General features: G+C 36.6%; 2 protein-coding genes, 2 long non-coding RNA genes and 1 pseudogene across 4 annotated transcripts; 1 reads left to right on the forward strand and 4 right to left on the reverse strand.

The window, feature by feature from the left end:
- LOC122306196 lies at nucleotides 1-2,144 on the reverse strand. The gene is made up of 3 exons (XM_043118635.1): nucleotides 2,045-2,144; nucleotides 1,095-1,927; nucleotides 1-960 (listed from the first exon to the last, which is right to left on the reverse strand). The coding sequence occupies exons 1-3, from the start codon at nucleotides 2,142-2,144 to the stop codon at nucleotides 1-3; spliced, it is 1,893 nt and encodes a 630-aa protein (XP_042974569.1).
- A 2,288-nt stretch (nucleotides 2,145-4,432) lies between these two features.
- Nucleotides 4,433-6,275, reverse strand: LOC122307838. Its single transcript, XR_006241834.1, has 2 exons — nucleotides 4,860-6,275; nucleotides 4,433-4,690 (listed from the first exon to the last, which is right to left on the reverse strand). It is a non-coding gene; the product is annotated as an uncharacterized LOC122307838 (long non-coding RNA).
- A 446-nt stretch (nucleotides 6,276-6,721) lies between these two features.
- Nucleotides 6,722-9,292, forward strand: LOC122307837 (ankyrin repeat-containing protein ITN1-like). The gene is made up of 2 exons (XM_043120944.1): nucleotides 6,722-7,626; nucleotides 8,329-9,292. Exons 1-2 carry the CDS (start codon nucleotides 7,030-7,032, stop codon nucleotides 8,776-8,778), a joined length of 1,047 nt encoding a protein of 348 aa, XP_042976878.1. The 5' UTR covers nucleotides 6,722-7,029; the 3' UTR covers nucleotides 8,779-9,292.
- Nucleotides 9,293-9,563: 271 nt separating this feature from the next.
- LOC122307839 lies at nucleotides 9,564-10,786 on the reverse strand. The gene is made up of 3 exons (XR_006241835.1): nucleotides 10,714-10,786; nucleotides 10,364-10,572; nucleotides 9,564-10,273 (listed from the first exon to the last, which is right to left on the reverse strand). It is a non-coding gene; the product is annotated as an uncharacterized LOC122307839 (long non-coding RNA).
- A 422-nt stretch (nucleotides 10,787-11,208) lies between these two features.
- On the reverse strand, nucleotides 11,209-15,429 carry LOC122307836 (annotated as a pseudogene).
- Between the last annotated feature and the right edge of the window lie 474 nt (nucleotides 15,430-15,903).

Here is a 15,903-nt window from a genome sequence, read left to right on the forward strand (position 1 = left end):
CTATGGTACTGCATCAAAATCAAGTGGGTGAGTTGTAGAAAACAGAGTGGAAAAGTAATCATATATTAATTGAAGCATTGTCGACCCTTCATGCATAACTCCCTTATCATCCTTTAGTCTGGAAATAGAGTTACGGCGTTGCCGTTGTGAAGCCTTAAAATGGAAAAAGTGTGTGTTTTGATCCCCATCGACCAACGATTGCACACAGGACCTTTGTTGCCACATCAATTCCTCCTTCTTCATCAAATAATTAAGATCATGCTTGACCCTTCGTATTTCATGCAAAGGATAAGAGGGGAAGGAGATGCTCTGTAACTGTTCCAGTTCCTTTCTTTTCTTAGCCAATTCATGTCGAACATTGCCAAAACATGGCTTACTCCAATCCGACAGATGACGACTACATTGTTTGATTTTATCCACCAATAAAGAGGTGGAAGATAAAAACCAAGCCCTAGCAATCGATTCTTCACAGCCCTGTTCCCCCACCCACATAGATTCAAACTTAAACAATCGAGTTGTCCGGGGTGCAGGTTGTACTGAGACCTCCGTAGTTAACACCAAACAGGTATGATCAAAAACAGGGGTAAGAAGATTAGAAACTCGACAATTTGGAAATAAATCCAACCAATCCATGTTGTTGATAAAGTAATCTAGCCATTCATGGACAAGAGCAGGGCCCTCCTGAAAATTACTCCAAGTATACAAAGGACCTACAGCAGGTATACTACGTAATTGACAGTAATCCAACGCATCTCGAAAACCCCTCATCTGACTAGCCGGCCTCACCCGACCACCTAAATTTTCTGAGAGATCCAAAATCTCGTTAAAATCCCCACAACATAACCATGGCCTAGACATTTGGTCATTCAGTAAACGTAACAAGTTCCAGGTATTTTGTTTAAGAGGTGTCTCTGAATGACCATAAATTGCAGACAAATGCCAAGAAACACCAGATCTAGTCTACATGACAAATACCACATCAGGAGCTTCCCTCCGAACAAGATCTCGAAGGGTTCAAACGCCCCGAGGGTTCCCAAGCCCTCGGGAGTTCTAGCTCATGATTTTCATGGGCTTCGACGAGGCTAAATCTCAACCTCCGCCGATATGACCGGAGCCTCCACCAGAGAATTATCATCACCAGATTTTTGTTTCTTCAATGGAACCAACCTACTTGAGTTGCCAACAAATTTAGAATGCAGCTGCCTCTTAGATGGAGTCAGCAGAGGGCGAGGAAGCCGAGCACGACAGGCACATCCCACATTGGAGAATGGCTGGTTTTCCTTACGGGAAGAGAAAGTGGCGCTGATTGATTGGGGCTTCTCTAAAGAAGCCGAACCCGGGTGAGTGGAAAAAGGACTGGGCCCAAAGCCCATACCGAGCCCATCAGGCCTCCCAGCAGAGAGGATGGAACACACTGCAGTAGCATTTTCGCCCGAGAGAGTATTGTCGACAACCGTCAACGACTGTGGTGGAGAAACTAAAACAACCCCCTTAGTCGTCGCCAGCTCATCGAACCAATCAACAGCAACAAATGAAGACTGGCTGGGGCCATCCTCAGTGGACAAATCCGGACGAAGCCTCGTTTTCACAATAGCACTCCCTACCCGCAGCCAAGGTCCATAGGGAAACTTGGAGGTACCATTAGCCTCCTTCACAGAGATCCATTGTAGACAGTCACACTCACCATGTTCCAATATTCCACAAAAATAACAGAACTGAGGCAATCGTTCAAATTTAAAACGGACCCAAACATACTCGGCATCACCCACAACAACTCGTTTCCCAGGAGGCAGCGATTTCCAAATATCCAAGGAAATACGCACACGAACATATTCCCCCCATCCAGGCCTTGATTCAATGAGATTAACATCAAGAACATCCCCCAAGGTTTCAACAATTTTCTGAACTGCCCGTGCATGCATCCCATCTAGAGGTAAATCATAAATGCGCATTAAAAAAAAAAAAAAAAAAAAAAAAAAAAAAAAAAAAAAAACGAAGATCATAGGCACCCTAGTGATCTGCAAAGTTCCATCATAATTTGTACAGATAACTAGATTATTCCCAAAAGTCCAAGTGCCATTAGACAGGATCCTCTCCTTCTCACCGTACGTAGAGCAAGCGGCCAAATATAAGTTATCCCCCATATCGTAAATCTTAAAACCCCCGGATGGATGCCATAAGTTATGCATCATCCGTTTGAAAGCCTCCTTATTGTAAAACTTAACAGTTAACAGTTTAAATAAGAAGGAGTTCGCAGTTTCAGTAAATGAAGAGGAGATACCTCAGTTTCAGATAATGAGAGAGATCGCCAATGCTCCATAAGATCATCTGTCATCGCAATAAATCGTAAATATGCAAACAGAAATCAAGATAGAAAACAAATCCCACCAACATGAATCAATAAAGTGACTTGCACCAGAGGCAAGAATAGACTCTCATCAACTCGAGAGAGAGACAAACTGCACCAACCAAAACAAAGTATCAAACGGTTACTTGCGGTTACCTTGAATCGCCCGGAATCGCCGGAGCATAGGATAGTTTTTATGTTATATGGATAGAATGCAAGTGTAAATATGAAGGTTTTGAATTTATGAAAAATGTGTACTTTTGATCAAATTTTAAAGATAAATTTGATGAGTCTAATGCTAGTGCTCTCAGACGCCCGAAACATTTTGCACCTCTCCCCTCCTCCTCCCCATCGTGTTGCGCCGTCTCAAGTGAGGGTACTTCTCTCTTCCTCTCCTTCGCCTCTCTCCCACACTAACTCTCTCTCTGTTTGTTTCTCTAGCTGTCTCGAATTTGGGCGATTTGGACGAAATCACGATAAGTGCTGCCGCGCTTTGCTCGATTGAGAGGACAAAAGGTCTAACCTCCCCGTGTAAAGTCTTTTGAACACCAAATCTTCTGTAATTTCGTTTATTTTTATCATTGATTTTTTAGTTTATTCTTATTTTTATTTCTTATATATTTCTTTAAGCTTTGGGTCCAAGAAAGACGGCAATCGTAATGGCTGTGAAGGAGACCTTAAGGTCTGCCTATTGACACTTTTTTCAGTACATTATTTTTGGCAGATGAAATTTATTGATGCTCAGGGTGATCATCGAAGGCATGTCCTGTATCTTCTAGTTGCTAGTAGTCTTTTGCCTTTGAGTCATTTGAATTAAATTACTTTTTTCTTCTTTTTCTTTTTAAACCAATCATTCTATCAATTTTAACGCTTGTCGTGGAGCATGTTGAATTTGATGGGGGCGGGGACTGTTGTTACTCTAGTTCAAAACCTTGCCATGGAGGGCCCTGGAATCGGGGTGTTACTCTACTTATGCTTCTTTTCTAAATTCTTGATAAATTTTATTGCTCTCTCTTTTGATTGTCGTTCTTATAACACCTTATAAGCTATCTTGAACTATGATAAACTTCTTGCTGTGTTGCAAATACCCTTCTTGAGTTAGGTTCTGCATCAGATATGTGAACATAAATTTGAATGAATGTAATCATTTGTTCATAGACTCAGGTCTGCTTGTGCAAAGTCCGCATATAGATTAGTGTGCATCATATCAAACCAACTCATATATTGTGCATGACCTCATTTGATAGGATATATCAGTTTACTTTAGCATTTGTATAGGGTTCCTCATAGGATATATCAAACCAAATATTCTGCATGTTCAAGTGTCTATTGCAAGTGTATTTGTTGTTTGCATCTAGTTGAAACCATATTCTGCATGCTGAAATGGCATTATTTGTTGATGTAATCGTCCTTGTTGAAGCTATTATTAGTTATTGGCATGATTAGAATCATCAGTTCTGTCAAAGAGATAATTTTTTTATTTTCCTCCAGTGCATTAGATAAATCATGAAGCTGAAATAGGGAATAGGAAAATAAATTACTCTGATTTCATCTCTTTTATGCAATTGCATGAATTATAGAGGCAAGGAATTGTAAACATGGATTTTCAGTAACTTCTTTGTCTTGTGATATTTTCAGGATCATGATGTTTTGTAACCCCAGCTTTGTTTCAACGATTATAAAGAAACAAGAGATGCAATTGATATCAGTGAAAGCTCAACTATCTAAAATTAATGTAGTTTTTTTTATTCTCTTGTAGCCTTGTGCTTATATAGAATCTTGTTTATAAAGAAAATGGGACTGCTTTGATCCCACTTAGTGGGATGTTTATGTATCAAGTCAGAAATTATACAAATTTTATTTCTTCACCAAAGAAATCCCGTAAAAGTGTTATTTATGATTTATCTGGGCAGGTCATTCCCATTGTACATTGAGTAGGATTACGTACAAGTCAAATTGTGCACAATTTTTTACAGTATTACAATGATGAATCCTTGATACATCTCACATACATATTTGGATCATGCAAAATGGTGATTACGTACAAATCATATTGTGCAAAACAATCCTCAATACACAAATAACTACTGCATTCACACTGCCGTCAAATAACACAATCCTTGGATTAAGCCATCTGGTAAAATAGTGAGTCATAATATTCATTCCAATTGGATACAACATTACAAAGCAGCTTATTACAACCTTTAGTCATAATATTCATTCCAAGAATACAAGAGAATCCAAGATTCTAATCTAAGTAGTCTCATTTTTTTGTTTCCTCCTGTGTGCATACTTTTAGCACCAAATTGGCTTTTCCTCCAGTGTACAAAACATCAAAACCACCTGAAAATATCACAAGACGGTGTGACTAAACTTGGTATTCTGAAAATATTACATTTAGTGCAATGATTATTAACCTGGCATAAGGCAAGAAATCTAAGCTAAATGTCCACCAACCCATGTACATGGATGAAAAACTCATTTCCAAGAGAACTGAGAATCTCATACTTACGGTTGTCCACCAGCTGTAAAATAGATCATCAGAATTCAGCCATATACAGCATCTCAGCAACCCAATGGAGGCCTTACAGAAATGGTTTGCAACACCTGAAAACTAAAAACTTCACGCAGGAGATCCCTCAACCAGCCCAATCCAATCCAATGATGTTCCAAGGAATAGTTTGGTAAGATTATCTCCTTCCAAAATTATAAACTCTACACAATAGGACTGCATACATGAGAAAATCCTAGAAATGAACCTCAAAACCAAGACCATGAATCAATATTGAACATGACTTATAGATATGTAATTGGCAATGTCAAAGTATAGGCTAGGCCTGATGATAATCTAACTTCCCAATGAGGAATTACTGATCCAAAAGCAAACTAAGCCTATAGTTCTTCATTTTTTGCTTTTCTGTTAAGCTAAGTTGCAGCATAAGTGACCACTCAAAAGATAGTTATGATTCAAACTAGACCTTTTCCTCAAGCTCCAATCCCTCTATAACCTGCCACAGCAAAAATAGATTTGATCCCTCTATTTGTTTTGATTGCCTTCACGGTATCATCTCACTTCCCTATCTTACATTTCATCTTCTTTTCTTACTTGTAAATGTGCCAACAGCATTCCGAGGAAACTACAATCAAGACATCAAGTACAGGAGGGTTCAAAAGTTATTTCATTTCGGTCTAAATATTTCAATTTGAGTGGTGCGACAATATAAAAATTCAAGTTATTTCAACTTGCGTTAGGAGAATCTGTCCACATATCAGATTATATGTCAATGGAACGCAAATGAGAGGAGGGACACCAAAAGAAAAGTTGTTGAAGGGGGTGAATGACCAAGCACCTTAAGGAAAAACTTATGCGAAAGGAATCGAAGTAACTGGAGGCTTGGGAGGAGGGGCTGTGCGAGGCGACGACAGCATCAGCACCCTGCTGTGATTTCTACCAAATACCCCAAACTCGAGACAGATAGAAAGACAGAGAGAGAGTTAGACAGAGAGAAGCGAAGTAGATGGAGAGAGAAGTATCCTCACCTTCAAAGGCGCTCGGAGAGGTGGGGACGAAAGGAAACGAAAAGGGGTCTCTCTCTGAGATTTGGGGTTTTGAAACATTCGACGGTGTCATTGTTCCCACGCCAGTGGAGGTCTGGGCTGGGTGCGCTCGACAGGCACATTGCACGGTGGCCACTGAAAGTGAAAGAAGAGGGGCGGGGAGGGAGAGCAGAGGAGAGAGAGAGTTCGCGGGGGGTTTGGGCGGGCTTTGAGAGAGACCAAAAGAATTTTTTTTTGAATAAAAGCATTTCACCGAAAGTTTCGGACACATAAGACTGATGGAGACCTTGGGCAGAGAAGTAGGCAGCGTTGTAGAGAAGAAAGAAAAAGAAAGAATAAAGCCCTGTCGGATGAGTGGTAAAGCAGCGGTATAACGTCGTAAGGGAATCATTACAAGAAAAATTTAGTTGTAAGTATAATTATATATTAATATGTGTATTATTTTAATATAATTAATTAAAATATAAATTTTATTAAAAATAGTATTAATTTATATCTTAAATATAAAAAAATTAATATTAATACATATATTAATATGTAATTTTGATTGTACGTAACAAAATTAAAATAAAAAGAACGGTGATAGACTTAGCCTTATCACTATTCATTTATTAGTTATAAAAGATTTAAAAATTTTTAATTTTTTATTATTTTTTTAATATATTTTTATAACATCTTTAATTATTAAGAAATAATTAAAAAAATATATAATTTTATTAATAATTACTTTTTTAATTAGTAAATAAAATTAAAAAATAAAAAAATTTAAATAAAAATAATAATAAATGAATAATAGAATAATTGTAACTCTATTATTTCCTAAATAAAAAATAAGTCACGTCGGATAGCGTAATAAGCCGGTAGTAGTGAGATAAAATGAAATAAGCTTAAAATTGTGTTATCATCCCACTTGTTAAACCTGCATCGAGGAACCCAGTTTTTTTGTTCTTAGCTGTAAGTCTGCTGCCATTATCTACCCACTCGTTTTCTTTGCCCACCTTGGAGTAATTTGACTTGACCTTAGAAAGGTCGTCTTTCCCATTTGTTACGAAGGGAAACTTCTTGGTTAAAGTCGCTTCAATTTTGGCAATCACCAAAATCAGGCTTTAGTTTAGCTTTCAGGGATGGATAGAAGGCGTGATGAAGAAAATAATAATGTAGTTGCAGTCTACGAAGCCTCGTTGAATGGCTGTGTAAGCACCTTGAACACGTCGATCCAAAGGGATGCAATGCTTCTTCATAAAATCTCGTTGACATCCTTCGCTGAAACCCCCTTACATATAGCAGCTTTGCTTGGCCATGTCGAATTTACTGGAGCTCTTCTCAGCAAGAAACCAAATCTTGCTAATGAAGTTGACTCATTGGGTCGAACCCCCCTTCACTTGGCTTCTGCAGAAGGTCACACCGAGATTGTAAAGTTATTGCTGCCAACAAATGCAGAAATTTGCCTAGTTTGTGATGAAGATGGAAGAATTCCTCTCCATTTAGCCGCAATGAGAGGACGAATGGAGGCGATGAAAGAGTTGCTTTTTGCCAAACCAGACTCGATCAGGGTGGAGCTCGATGGCTGTAAGGTTTTTCACTTGTGTGTTCAATATAATCATTTGGATGCTCTGAAACTACTTGTGGAATCCTCCATTAATGAGGATGATTTCCTCACCTCCAAAGACAGTGACGGTAACTCAATATTGCATTTAGCCACCATGCTCAAGCAAACGAAGGTACTGTGTAATTAATATTCTCTAAAATTACTCTATTCTGACGAGAGAAAATGTTATGAATTCTCTTTCTAACGTAGTACCATTATCGTGTTCTTAAAAATTATATGAGATTTACATATCATTGATAGAGTATAGAAAATATCAGAGTGTTTGTAGGTTGAATTCACTGCACTACTTGTATTTTGCAGGGGATATATTATATATAGAGAATCAATTAATAGAGTCTGTATAGTATACAAATACATTATCTAGTGTTTGAGCTGTAGATAAACTCTTTGTTCCTAGATCTTCGGTCTTATCCTCGGACTGTTTGTGTTTATTGTTTACAATCATGACCAGCACTTTTAAAGCTCCTTTCTTTTCTTTTCATTTTCCGCTAATTTCATTTATATACACATTTCTTTTCGTATACAAACATCTATTTAGTGCAGAAAATATTACCAAATATGATCTAGATTGGAAGAACATTCTAGTATAAAGAAGACATGCATGGAATATTACACTTTTTCTCTTCTGTTTTTTTTTCCTTGGGGTGCTGGCCCCCTCCCCTTGGCTTTGTTATGAAAGAATCATAAATTTTTCTATCATAGATAGACATGACCAAAAATAGACAAATCAAGCATGTAGTTCTTGTAAACATCATGCAAAATAAAGGAGAATATAGGCCCACTAAAGGTTATTTGAATTGTTTTATTTGTGCAGACCATAAAATACTTGCTGTCAATATCGGAAATAAAAAGAGAGGTCAATGCCACGAACAGAATGGGTTACACAGCGTTGGATGTCTTAGAGTTCTCTCCTAGAGACTTCAAATATCTTAGAATCCAAGACATTTTCAAAGAAGCTGGCGCAAGAAGATGCACGAATCTGATGATCAGTACTTCTTCCTCATTAGGACCAACAGTACGCCCAGGTGCTGAAGCACAAACAGCACAAAACACCTTTAATGAAGCAGTACAAGCATCTCAATCATCAAGGTTTCTCCGGTCGTGGTCATGGGTTGAATATCTGAGACACCAAGGTAATTGGATGGAAGAGAGACGAGGCACATTGATGGTAGTGGCGACTGTGATTGCAACCATGGCTTTCCAAGCTGGGATCACCCCACCAGGTGGTGTTTGGCAAGAAAACACAACCAAGGGGGGGTTTTAATTGTTCACAACCTGAGTGTGAAGCAGGCACTGCAGTTTTGTCTTATGCTTGGCCGCTAACTTACCTAATATTCTTGGCTTTCAACAGTGTCTCTTTCGTTGCATCTCTATGTGCCATGCTTCTGATAATAAGCGGATTTCCTCTGAGGAACAAGTTTGCTATATGGTTAACATCAGCCATGATCACTACCGTCACGTTCATGGCACTCACCTATATTTTCGCAGTGGTTTTGGTCACCCCACGTTTTCTGCTGCCTAAATTTGATTTTATGGTTGGCTTCTCAACAGTCACTTGGATTGAATTGCTCGTCATTCTTGTTGTGGTTCACGCAATCAGCCTATATTGGATGGTGAAAAAAATACGCAAATCCACGCACAGGTCTAATATTAGCGGGTCCAGTACTAGATCATGACATGGTCAATGTCTAACAGGAAATATTGTGGCATACAATTTTTTTATGGAGTATGATGCAATGTAATATATTGATTAATGCTTTTAATGGCGTTTTGTTTTTATGGAGTATGATGCAATGTAATATATTGATTAATGCTTTTACTAATTACTCATTGTTTCGATCAGAGTTGCAATTCTTGTTATTGTATCATGAACGTACGTCTAGTTTATAATTTCGAGTTGTACATGAATCAATCACAATTCCTTTATTTAATTAGGTCGATCCAAACTCATTAATATCATATTAGATTTGTGGCTTGTGTAAAAAATTATCAACTTTAAACGTAATAAACGTTGCATATTAAGTTCTACTTTGATAAGTTGAGTTCATATTGTCTATGAATAAACTATATATAATCCGACTCATTAATTAAACACATCAAATCAAACATTCAATACTTCCAACTTTTGGACTCTTTTACGCCCGTGCCACCACATACATACATACGCAATAAGCATACACATTCAGCGGAACAGATCTAACCCACAACTCTATATCAATTTAAGTAATGATACAAAGAGCATTTACAGAGGAAGAGTCTCTTCCATTGATTCTATGAAGAATGATGTGCAAGAAAAATTGCATTCTTTATATTGTTCCACAGGGCCATATCGAAATCTTTTCAACCCGTCAGCCACTTCGATTCTTCTCATGGCTTGCAAGCATTTGATACCTATACTAGCTAAACCATGATGCAAAAAAATCTGATTATTTTTCTATGCTTTTGTCTGTTCTGCAGGATTAATATAACCAGCCTTAATTCTGCAAGGTAATCCCATGTAGACAGGAGCTCTTACCTTTAACCTGGAAATTATCGCATCAACTCTTTTGAGTACGAATGTTCTTCCAGATGCAGAAACCAAGGCAAAAAGAGTTTCTGGAACCACTTCCTCACCTTTCTGATTACCCAGCATGACAGTGGATATAAATTTAGTCGCCACCACAGGGCAACTGACATTCTAGGGATCTTGTTCTTCCTCATGCATGCCTTGAAGCACTATCGTGATCGTGCAACTGTGCAGATCTTAAATGGGGCTGATCCTGCAAGTAGGGTTACAAAAACAAACGAGTAAAAGCATGAAAAATTGCAGTTCAAGATGCCAACGTAATTGCCACATTTTGCACACACACCTGAAGGCTATAACTGAAATTTGATGTCAGACAAAAATCCAATTGTCCCTGTATGAATGAAATCATGATTGAGGAAGTTTCATCACATAAATAATACTTACATGGCCAAAATTCTCTACAAATACAATGTGATACTATACCAGCCTGTGAATGCTTTGTTGAGAGCCAAAAAAACCATCATGGCTGGGTGCTATTGAATTCAATTGTCCCTAAAAGCATATAATTCCCCCCATATGAAAAAAAAAAAAAAAACAACAACAGCTTTGTTTGGATTTGAAGGGAACAAAAAAAAAAAAAAGGAAAGAAAGAAAGAAGAAGAATAGCATTGTCTTAACTTAGGCATGACTTACCAGGCCCTGCATGCTATGTTGACTAACATAGTATCCATCATGTGGTGGCTCCATCAAATTCAACTGCACCTGTAATCAGTACCATTTACAAGTATCATAATTTGTCACTATTTTTTATACAAAAAATTCAAAAAGTTCTTTAAAAAAAAAATTGGCCCAGTACAAAAATATGTACCAGTCCTTGAACATTTTGTTGAGCACTGTAGTATCCATTAAGGTTCATTCCATCTGAGCTTAAGTTATCCTACAAGCAAGAAAGCCTGAGATATATCATATCTGCGAAACTTCTACTTTCCCAAGAAAAAAAAAATGCACACCTTTCTCACTACTTTTCAACCACATATATGTATTTATTATCATTCTTTACATGATCCTGGGCGTTCTCAGTTTAGAGTGGATTGCATTTGATGAAATTATTATAGCATTTTTAATATGCTCCCATGCATTCTGTTAAGGATTGTAATTGGATCATAACAAGAATGAAGATTAGACAAACCATTTGTTGCAAGCTGTCTTGCACCTAGACTAGTACAGCCTCTGGCTCTGATGGTACCTAAACAAAAGAGGTATTCGTTTATTCAAAAATAAAATGTAGTGACAGAGATATAAAAGGAACATAAATACATAAAACGTTAACTTCAGAACCAACCTTTCTCTTCTTGTATGTATTCTTCTTCTTATTTGTTTTAGCCCTCGGACTTCCTTGATTATCCTCTTCTTCACGAAGACCATGAGCTTTGCTACTAGATTCTGCAACATTAATAGTACAGTTATTCACATTCACACAATGTTTCAGAGCTTCTCATATTGCCCGGAAAGCAACACTATAACTCTCTTCAGATAATGATCCCTCTTCACTCAATTCAATGGCTTGTTTGCATAAATCATTGTAACGTTGCACCCTAGTCTGTATCCTTTCTGTTCGTTCATCCTTTGATTGCCTGCTCTTAGCATCTTTTGTCCACCTCTTCAAAACATATCGAGATGGGATACTTGAAAGACCACAGATTTGGAGAACAATCATTGCATGTCTACAGAGGAAACCTTGGTATTCAAACAAGTGGCAGAAACAAGAAACCTCTGACTTTATTTCATTCCATGTTACCATAAAATATTCACCCTTTTCACAATCTTGAACTCTAAATGTAGTAGTTGTTCCATCTTCACTTTCTTTTTTGGGATGACAGCCAACTACACCTAAAATCTCAACTTGAAACTTCTTGAATATTGCATGCGTGTAAACTGTTGATAATTGCTTTTCCCAAGGTGAAGGAGACCTTAACGCAGGCTGTTTGTGCCATGCATCAAAATCTGCTCTGGCTTCCTCTTCATACCTGTTCTGTAGAATTGTCCCATATTGCCTCACAAGCTCCTTCAGTGTAATTTTCTTATGAATGTACTTGTCAAAAAAAGAGTTCCTACTTTTGGAACACTGAGGTGTAGACATTCCAGCTAAAAAAAATCCCCCATATAAGTAGGCACCCACTTTTTTCGATCATCATACAAGGATCGTATCCATTCATCATCTTGAAGTTCAAATCTAGTAACCATTTTCCACCATCTCATGTCAAACTGCTCATCTGTCCATGACTTGAGAATACACTTGTTAAATTTTGCCAGAAAGTTTTCATGCCGTTTTATCACATAAGCTAGACTTTCAGGGATTCTTTCCAAAACATGCCACAGAGAAAAACAATGATGTGTATTTGGGAAGACTTCCTCGATGGCTGCCTTCAAGGCTCTGTCTTGATCGGTAATCATTACTTTTGGAGCTTGACCACCCATTGCTCTAAGCCATGTCTTCATCAACCAAACAAACGTTGATTTAGTCTCATCTGCAACCAATGCACATCCAAGCAACATGGACTGAGAGTGATGATTCACCCCTACAAAAGGAGCAAATGGCAACTTTTCATTGTTTTTTATATATGATGTATCAAAAGAAACAGCATCTTTAAAACTGACATAATCATGCCTACTTTTGGCATCAACCCAAAAAAGATTTCTCAAACGCTGCTCTTCATTCAAATCCATCGCATAGAAGAAGTTAGGATTTTCCTTTTGGATACGCTTAAAGTACTCGAGCATTACTTGGGCATCTCCCTCATCCAAAGTCAATTGCTGGCCTTTATCAAACTGATAACTTGTGTCACTCTGAAGAAACCCTATATCTTGATACCTACCAGACTGTCTAGACATTTCAACATACATTTTTCTTGTTCGTTCACTAACAGAATGCAAAATGTCAATATTATTCTTCTCAGCTAACTTTATATTTCTATGAATCCGAAAATGATATGCTAGAGCAGGTAAAAGCTCATGATTATGCTCCTTAAGGAATTCATAAATAATCCGCTTCCCATTAGGCCTTCTCTTCATATGCATGCTGGCTTTACAGTCTGTTTTTTTCAGACTTGGTCACCGAGCACTCCCACTATCTGATTCCAGAGTGAATCCGTATCTGGAACATGCAAATTTGGCATCAATAAATTCTTTTGACTTCTTTGAGCGACGACTATTTTTAATTGAAGTGGTGAACCCCATAGATTTGGCATACTCTTGATAGAATGAGTATGCGACCTCGTGCGATTCAAATTCGATGCCATTGCATGGCTCAAAATCTGTATCTTCTTCAAATGCTACAACATCCCTTTTAGAAGAACTAACAGCCCCACCTTCTCTATTATGCACTTCCTCCACAAAGTCACACATGTTTTCACTTACTCTAACATGATGCACATTGTCTTAGCAGTCCAACATAGTTACAACTGCATTTTAAATCCTGCCCACCCTTATTTTCTGCAGACGTGATTTACGACCTGTTTCCATGAGGAAGGTTCAATCTTTCCCAAGATAATTTACAACCTGAAGATGAACAAGAATATATTACTTTCAAAAAACGAGAATTGATCAAAGAAATTTAAAACACAATGCAGGTGAACAAATTGTCAAAACATCTTCAGACCTTCTCATCAAATTCTAAAGATCTCAAAAACCAAGTCCCATGAAAAGGTAACCATTTTGAGCGAGTATTACTCATATAGATATCAACATAAACTTAACTCAATCAAACCTTAAACCTAAGTAGTGCCTGCTGCTCATCACAACGGTAATTTTCAGCAGGAAAATGTCATCCATGAACTTATATTCATTTTAGGTTGACATGGATTTTTTCCTTATATCAAATAAAAGTAGAATGGAAAATGTCATTTAAGCATGTAATTTACTTAGACAACTCAACTTAATAAGCAATTCTGATGGTATTAAGAATATAGGTTAAACAGCTTGTCTAGAAGATGCGAATAGCCAGATAGTCATATATACTGTGAAGGTACGTGGTTTCTAACACTGCCACAAGGGGTTTTCGTTGTATGAAACTACACCTGATATGAAGTAATGTCGAAATTGCACGAAACTCAATGGACAATTCAAGTTTTCATATTGTAGAAGGAACCAAGATTGTAGAGGATATATGCTCAATAATAGCAAAAAAATGGTCATTGCACGGTAATCTTTTCATTTTTTATGCAGAATAGAATTTCTAAATTTCTAATTACACAATTAGGGGCCTATTTGAGATTGCGGTAAGAGTCTTAAAAAGTGCTTAAATAACCTTAAAAGTTCTTTAATAAAAAAAATTAAGTTGTTTGGATGTTATATATTAAAATACTTTAAATATCAAATAAGCTAAAAAGTACGTTTAATAATGCAGAACTAATTTGAATTTTAAAAAGACTGTTAATGGATGAAAATACTCATACAATTTTAAGATAATTACAACTTTTAAACTTTTAAGAATATAGACATAATTTTTAAAAATTCAAATAATCGTTATTTCTATCTTAGAAATTCATAAAACACTTTTTTAATTTATTTCCAAACAAACGTAATATGTTTAAAAGTAGTTTAAACATATAGTTACCAAACAGAAAAGACCTTTTTAATAGTATAACTTATTACTTAAATTATAAACTATAAGCCCGAAATCGATAAGTTTATATTTTACACCGTAATCCCAAACATGCACTAATTCAGTGAGTAAACAGCTATCCACTTGATATTTCTAGCTCTTCTTAGCCTTCTGGCTTCTGCTTGTTTCCCGAGAAAGCAGGCAAAATGGGAAGAAAAATTATAAATCCAAAATGCTTCCCAACTCACATTCTTGATTAAAAAAAAAAAAATAGATAGGTGATAATCAGCTAGAAACTATGTTAAAGACTCAATACAAAAGCTAATTTGGTTAAACCTTTTAAGCTGAAGTGTCATAATAAACTACTGATACGCTAGACCTAACAAATTCTCATTTGCTTACTAGAGGTTCCAATTCCCACGGCCACGGGTTCAGAGATGACAATATATCTGGAAATTCATAAACGCCCATCTCCCTTGCCCACATTTCTAAGCAATCAAAAAAGCTCCTTTTTTTTTTATGAAAAAGTAAATAAATAAATAAAACCAAAATTAAAGTAATTGCAGTCACCCAAAAAAAAAAAAAGTAAAATAAAACGACAATTTCAGAGATAGAGAGAGAAAGAGAGGGAAAGACCTCAAGACTCAAGACAGGGCGAGTGGGGTTTTGCGCCGATGAAGAAGGGTTTTTCAAAAAGGGAAAATATTTAGGGCTTGGGACTCAGTCAACAGACAAGCGAACAGAGGTTGGGGCCCTGGCGTTTCGTGGCTTTTTCTTTCTCAGCGCGTTGGGGACCGAGACTTGACGAGGATAAAGTGTGCTTTATGAAATTATGGGTTTGTGGTAGATGGATAGATTTCAAATTCACACGTGCATGGACGTGGCGTGGAGCCACGCGTGTTTGGTGAGTGATTAATGATTATCCCTATTTTGGATAGGGTTTTGTAATATACAAATAAAATTACGTATTAATTTCTATATTAATATTAATTTTTTATATTTAAAATTTAAATTAATATTATTTTTAATAAAATTTATTTATTAACCAATCACATTAAATTGATATATATATTAATATATAATTATACTTATAATTAGATTTTTTTAATATTATGTTAAGTTTGACTTTTAAACTTATTATTTCAAATAAGTCTTACCACTACTGCACTGTTATCAATCAAATATCCGGTTAGCATCAATGATAAAAATAAATTAAAAAATATATATATATATATCTATTTAAAGAAAAATTATGATTATATCATGACTATGGAAATGCT

Source organism: Carya illinoinensis, chromosome 4, assembly GCF_018687715.1.
Source record: "Carya illinoinensis cultivar Pawnee chromosome 4, C.illinoinensisPawnee_v1, whole genome shotgun sequence".
NCBI classification, from domain to species: Eukaryota; Viridiplantae; Streptophyta; class Magnoliopsida; order Fagales; family Juglandaceae; genus Carya; species Carya illinoinensis.